At 47.3% G+C, this 6,985-nt stretch overlaps 1 protein-coding gene across 2 annotated transcripts; it reads right to left on the bottom strand.

The window, feature by feature from the left end:
• Positions 1 to 1,331: 1,331 nt before the first annotated feature.
• On the bottom strand, positions 1,332 to 6,336 carry eef1e1 (eukaryotic translation elongation factor 1 epsilon 1). 2 transcript variants are annotated; one of them, XM_084703899.1, is made up of 4 exons: positions 6,229 to 6,336; positions 5,246 to 5,443; positions 3,399 to 3,494; positions 1,332 to 2,874 (listed from the first exon to the last, which is right to left on the bottom strand). In XM_084703899.1, the coding sequence occupies exons 1-4, from the start codon at positions 6,310 to 6,312 to the stop codon at positions 2,731 to 2,733; spliced, it is 522 nt and encodes a 173-aa protein (XP_084560025.1). In that variant the 5' UTR covers positions 6,313 to 6,336; the 3' UTR covers positions 1,332 to 2,730. The 2 variants fall into 2 exon arrangements, with proteins under 2 accessions (XP_084560025.1, XP_084560023.1); XM_084703897.1 differs by having other exon boundaries at positions 1,332 to 2,193.
• Positions 6,337 to 6,985: the final 649 nt, after the last annotated feature.

The raw sequence follows: 6,985 nt of genomic DNA, 5'->3' as shown, positions 1-6,985 counted from the left end.
CTTTGACATAATTAAGTAAAAAGTAGCCATTACTACTACCCGATGGACCTAACATACTATAGACATGCAGTGCATTCTCCAGGAATCCTTTTGACACCGACAATTTCGAACGTCTCCCTCATATATGGCCATGGGTAATGAGTAACGTCTCTATTTTCAGAAAGGCTGTAACCGCAATAAACATTGGGGGGACATCCTCTAACAACGAAAATATTTTTTCCACCTTTCAAACTTTTTTTAAAACCATTTGTTCAATCTTTTTTTAACAACTTTTAATCGAAAATCTTTTCGGAAAAAGTTAAATTGTGAGCCCCCCCACTGAAAGCCTCCCCTGAACCCTGCTGAAGCACCAGGCCAATTGACCTCCGACCTTCGTCCAGGCAGGGGGTGTGAGAAACGTGGACAAGCTTAACTGCCTTCCCCTTGGTCAGTCACCCCTGTGGAGAGGTGCATCGTGGGCTCTGCGGTAACAGAGTGCGGGTCCTGCTAATTGGGCTGGTTCTGCTCCCTGCTGAGGGGTATTCTGGGGCCACGTCCAGGCTGCAGGTCTGGAATCCGGATGACACCCTGGTGATGTCAGCCCACTGTCCTCAAAGACTCCTTTAATGCTCCTCTCGGTTTGTTCCAATAAGATACACATCTTTGAGTTGGGGGAATATATTAGATGAGAGCTACTTAAGTTAAGTTCTTGAATAAGAAGTTCTCCATTTCCAAGTCAGGTCTTTATGAATTGAATCTTTCAGCAACATTATTATCGTCTTTATTTACGTCTCGAGATGAACCCAAAGCTCTCGCCTGTAGCGCTTCTCTGTATTTAATCACATGGACGCTCAAATGACTGTGAGTTAGTTTTCTTTCACAAGTTTAAACTTCCTCCCCACACTCTTTCCACTTCCTCCCCACACTCTGCCCACTTCCTCCCCACACTCTTTCCACTTCCTCCCCACACTCGCCTCACTTCCTCCCCACACTCGCCTCACTTCCTCCCCACTCTCGCCTCACTTCCTCCGCACACTCGCCTCACTTCCTCCCCACACTCGCCTCACTTCCTCCGCACACTCGCCTCACTTCCTCCCCACTCTCGCCTCACTTCCTCCCAACACTCGGGTCACTAGGTGCGTTCGACATGGACTGACTTCATGCAGCGCAGCAGCCGGCTGCCTTGAATCTGAGAGTGTCATTGGCTGCTTCAAGGCAGCCGGGCTGCAGGCGTCTGCAGACGATGCCGGCGCTGCATGAAGTCGCACCTACTGTCTGGCCCTGTACTGAACAGACAAGCCCCGAACAGAAAGTGTGATGTGGAGGTCAGAGTTATAAAACAAGACATCAGATGACCTCCATATTTCCCTTTAGATTTATTGGCACAGAACGACCCTCAAGATGACATTAAATAACAAAGAATTACAGCACAGACATAGCATGACATAAACATACAGAAGTAAGTACATTTCAAAGGGAGAACATTGGCAGGTTGAAAATCTGAAATTTGATGACAAAAATATTTCTCACACCACTAAGCATTTGGTTAGCGTTATGTATTATCACCTTTCAGATGTTGTGTTAGGGTTAGCATTAGCTATCATCACCCCCTCAGAGGTTGTGTTAGGGTTAGCATTAGCTAGCATTACCCCTCAGAGGTTGTGTTAGGGTTAGCATTAGCTAGCATTACCCCTCAGAGGTTGTGTTAGGGTTAGCATTAGCTAGCATTACCCCTCAGAGGTTGTGTTAGGGTTAGCATTAGCTAGCATTACCCCTCAGAGGTTGTGTTAAGGTTAGCATTAGCTATCATCACCCCTCAGATGTTGTGTTAGGGTTAGCATTAGCTATCTTCACCCCTCAGATGTTGTGTTAGGGTTAGCATTAGCTATCATTACCCTTCAGAGGTTGTGTTAGGGTTAGCATTAGCTATCTTCACCCCCTCAGAGGTTGTGTTAGGGTTAGCATTAGCTATCATCACCCCTCAGATGTGTCAGGAGGATTTCCAACTCTGGGTCTTCTCCTGCAGCGGCCGGCGGGTATGAGAGATGAAATGCCACTCGCTGGCTGGCACCCAGAGCACTGTGGACTGGGGGCATGTGGATGTCCCTGGCAGCTGGTGGCATGCCCCCTGCCCCCGGCATAAACACTGTGATGGGGAGCGAGTCTGATCTGGACTGGAGGCTGTCCCTGGTGCCCACAGCGCTGGTGGCAGAGCTGTACCAGGGAGGGAGAGGAGAACCAGGATGGAAACACACCACCATGCTAGTATTTGGGTTTAGTGTGGAATGTCTGGCTTGGACTGGACAGTTCATATGTGTGACCTTGACATCTCAAAAGGGATTGTTTTTTTAAAGGGATGTGGAGAACATAATGTGGTTTCTAACGACTCTCTTCAATACTACTGTTATGTTCATGTTGCAAGGCTCAGGCTAAGCAGAAAGCCAGCAATCTGCAAACCCCACAGCCAAACGCATCAAAACATGGAGCGCCCACTCTCGCATGCAGCATCTCCGCTTCTAAAGACCAACTCAAAACAAACAAAACAAATCCCAGGGATATAACAGCGTGTGGGCCTGTTCCCACCAGGTACACAGGGAGAGTTTCAGGGAAACAGACACAGACCTTCCAGCAGGGCACCAGAGGATGACCCCCCCACACCCACCCTCTGGTGCCCCCATAAGCTGAGGACGCAACTGGGGTGGGTAGGGATCCAAAGGCAAGGGGGGTATAAGGGCAGGGGGGACGGGGGCATCAGTGGGGTCCTCTGGTGTAGAGACTGTTCCGGAGGACCACCACAGGAGGCAGGTGGTGACGGAGACCTGGACGATGCTGCACGTGGTCAAACCACCGAGTCACGTTCACATACTTCTCCTTCTCCTGGACCGCCAGATCCACCTAGCGCAGGGAGAGACATCACTGACAGCCCTCTACAGACCCTGTCACACTGGCCACAGCTGTGAGGAGTGGCAAGATGTTTCCAAAACTAACTAACTGAACATCGACTGCAGAGCAGGAGATTGGGGCAGCTGGCCAGAGCCAACCCCCCCACACTGACACAAACACATGCTGACTCCCTTGTGCCTGGTGGCTACCTTCCATCTTCTCTACAACCACTGACATTTCTACTCATGTGATCCCTCCTCCCTCGCTCCAACTCTCTGTCCCTCCCTTCATCCCTCCTTTCATCCCTCCTGCCCCGAGGACACCAAACAAACTTCCTTGGCCCCGGTCCGGGGCTAAACACATCACTTTGCTCCACATCTCTTCCTGTTAGATGTTCCTCCTTGTTCCTCGTGTCAAGTTGCTATTTGAGCCCTCTGGCTGCATGACTGGTTTAATTGTGTGATCTTCTCAACGAGCCTATTAATTTGTGCGATCTGATTGATGTGAAGCTCAGAGGGTGTGTTGCTGCTACTTACGATGAAGGGATGGACTCCGTAATACATGAGGGTGTCAGCCAGGGTAAACTGGTTTCCTGCCAGGTAGACTTTGTCGGCGAGGTAGAGGTTGAGGTCCTGCAGAGAACAGAACAAGCCTGAGTCAGTCACTGTGGTGGATGACGAGTCAACAGTCGACTGTGTCTGAACTGTACATCAATTCAACTGGGAAGACAACGGCCCCAAGACAACTGGATAAACACAAACTTCTTACATACTTCTTTCACAGCCAGACTTGAGGCAAGATCAATTCACAATGTTCTACTAATTCTAACATTCTTATATAGAGGTCAACATTCTAGTCAACATCAGTTACAGACTTTGAGATTTCTATACTTATTATAGTTATAACTATTGTTCAGTCCTTTGAGAACGCGGAGGTGGCGGGTGGAGTCCATCCAGGCCTGAGATGTTGCTAGCGAGGCTGCGTCATGCACTCGTTTGACTGGGGCCTGGCTAGCTAGCTAACGATGACTGGGACCTGGCTAGCTAGCTAACGATGACTGGGGACTGGCTAGCTAGCTAATGTGTGGGATCTAGACCTGAATAACGCGTGACCTGGGGGTAAATATCTCCACAGCGCTTCACCCCCACAACACACAGGGCACTCTGGCACAGAGGGCCTCCTGAGGCATGGTGCTCACCAACCGCTACTAGGACTAAACTAATGAAGCTTCTCCAGGTCTGTGAGTCTGTGTGTGAGTGAGTGTGCAAGAGAGAGCAGGTCCCAAGGGACGGGACCATCTTTAGCACTGGCGTTGTGCACACACACATACACAGAGCATCTTGAGGGCAAATGGAGTCACTGTGCAGCAGCGATGTGATGCCAAGCTGAGCATGAACAGCAGCAGGAGCCTCCTCCTCCACATCAGATCCCTGGTTCCTCCCCTGGAGCTACAGGGAACTGGGACCAGGAACCAGGATTAGGAAGCATGGCTTACAACCAGGATTAGGAACAAAGACTAGGAAGAAGGACTAGAAAGCAGAACCAGGAAGTACAGCCGGGGTGAGGAGGGGACCCGGGTGTGCAGGAGGGAGCATGGTTTGAAATGCCCTACACCTTCAGGGGGCCCCCTAACATGTCAGCACTGAAAACAGAAGACGTTTCTGCTCTATATCTTCTTTTCCACTTTTTAATGTTCTGAAATCTTATGTTTGGAATTTGAAGATTTGGAAAAAGTATTTAAGATTAGCCTAACTGATATTGCTAAATGCCATACAATGTACCTATGACCCCCCTCAGACCTCTTCATTTTGAACCCTGAGTGTGTGAGAGTGTGTGTGTGAGAGTGTGTGAGAGTGTGTGAGTGTGTGTGAGTGTGTGTGTGTGTGAGAGTGTGTGTGCGTCTAATCCAAGCGGTGCGTCTGGAGGATCTGATTCATTTGGAAGTGGCTGTGACTGCAGGAAACAACCGTGTCCACTGACAAAAAAACGAAATAAAAAGCCATTTATGAATTTGGCTGTGGTTAAAACAGTTGCTGTCCCTCCCTCCAGACAGAGCTGTGGTTGTTAGGGGGGGGGGGGGGTTGCCAGGGGGACCACCGTCTCAGAAAGCCTGTCAGCAGCCTGGCGACACATCTCAGCCCTGAGAGCTGCTCCCTGCTGGACACGCCATGACCACCCCATTACAGGCATTTACTGCTGAGAGAGAGTGACTGTGTGTGGCAGAGCTGCCCACTGTGTCGGCTCATCTAAGGCCATGTCACTGCAGGGCCATATACCAGCCTGGATTCCCTCCCCCATTTGGGCCTTAACGAGCCACACCCACAGTCACACACCCACAGTCACACATACATAGTCACACACACACACACACACACACACACACCTTCAGGATGATCCTGAGGTCTTCCCTGGAGCATGTGTCCAGCCTGGAGACCCTGTACTCCAGCCACTGCTGCACCACAGCCCGGCCCTCCGCGGAGCCTCCCAGCAGCTCCCCGCGCTGGGCCTCCGTCACCAGGTGGGTTGCGATGGTCACCAAGCCAACCAGGGGGGGACCACTGTTGCTCTGCAGCACAGGCAGCTTGACGGGACAGTGAAGAATACGGATACAGATTTGTATTATTGTTGCACTGTGCCTGGTAAATATACACCATTCATTTGACAACCGTAATAATTTTGGAATTGTGCACTTCTGAGCCTTGATTTCCTGCTGTACATTAAAAATGCACTATTTCTATGTAGTTTTGGATAAATGCTTTTTCGAAGTAATAAAATAAACTATATAACGTAAAACGATGAGCACATGACACGTCTAACATGGCATGAAATTTGCAGACAGAAGGTAACTTGTGGTGACCAAGTAGGCTACTGTAGCTTAAGTCCGCAACATATTAAAAAAATACTGTTGCTAAGCATGTTGTCAACAAGCCAGATACTTATTATTATTACTCTATAATAAAGACGACCCAACTTAGTCGACGAGCTCGCGAACCAATGACGTGTCACGTCTATTGGATGACCAAAGACAACCAACTTCAACTGCTCATGCGCAACAGTCTATATACACATGGCGCAGTCAGACTGCTACGCGGTAGCGAGCTAGCATACAACTGTACATTAAGGGGGACACTGTCGGTACGAAACAACAAGCCGGCTGGTTATACATTCTGCATGTGTTTACGTTGACTTAATTCAACGAATACATAGTTGACAGAGCCACTGGTTAACACATTAGCCGGCTTCAGGCTAACAAACTAGCAATCTAGCATGTGCACACACAACCTCCTTCTGTAAACCCACAATCACAAACGTATCTGGGACTATGAGTTGTAGAATTATATGTTTCGACGGTCATTCATCATTCACCTTTTTGTCTCCCAGTGTACTGTATTTGTTCGGCTTTTTCAATCCTAAATATTTCTCCAACGAGGACAGCTCCTTCAACGCCATCTTTGGGTCTGTGAATGGAGTGCTAGAATGTTGCAATTGGTCAACGTTACTCATTCCCACCCACTACAGTTAAATTGACACCGCATTGAACCAATAAGGACACGGTAAATGTCCATTTTTAAATTGTATTTAAAAAAATATTTTTTATTATTAATGAACAATCAGGGCACAAATACAGACGCAAAGTACAGATACATTTTACAAATACAATAATTTTACAAATGCAAAAATAAAAAAACATAAAATACAAAGACAGTAATAACAATAAGATTAAAGTACAGTGGATAACAATCAAGACAGTCAAAAATAGAAAGAGAGATGTAAATTAGAGCAGAGACATATTTAATAGCTGTTCCTTATAATATTGAATAGTCAATAAGGATTTCTTATTTCGTAGCAGATTATGAACTGTACCTATCAGAACCATAATGTTAACTATCCAGTTTAAGGATATTACAGTCAAAATATGCAAGAACATCTTTGTCTTTGACAATAATAGAGTGACCAGTTTGATTTAGTATGAAACCTTTCATATCTTTCAAGTCTATTAGTATATGGATACAAAATAAATAAATGTGTAAGACTTTCAGCATCAGTGTTGCAAAATTAGCATTTTACATCCATCTGTGAACATTTTGACAACATTAAGTTTCATGGGTAGAAACTGTGCAAA

This window comes from Hypomesus nipponensis, chromosome 8 (genome assembly GCF_054491055.1).
Source record: "Hypomesus nipponensis isolate SF chromosome 8, ASM5449105v1, whole genome shotgun sequence".
In the NCBI taxonomy this organism is placed as follows: Eukaryota; Metazoa; Chordata; class Actinopteri; order Osmeriformes; family Osmeridae; genus Hypomesus; species Hypomesus nipponensis.
Note: the sequence above shows the minus strand (reverse complement) of the source record. Positions and strands in the feature narration are given on the sequence as shown.

Bases quoted from the DNA above. Each gene is read 5' to 3' on its own strand.
- eef1e1 (XM_084703897.1), bottom strand. From the start codon at position 6,312: ATGGCGTTGAAGGAGCTGTCCTCGTTGGAGAAATATTTAGGATTGAAA. The intron at 3,495-5,245 runs GTGTGTGTGTGT...TGTTCTCTGCAG, and splicing joins ACCTCAGGATCATCCTGAAG to GACCTCAACCTCTACCTCGC. The intron at 2,194-3,398 runs GTAAGTAGCAGC...TCCCTGGTACAG, and splicing joins ACGGAGTCCATCCCTTCATC to CTCTGCCACCAGCGCTGTGG.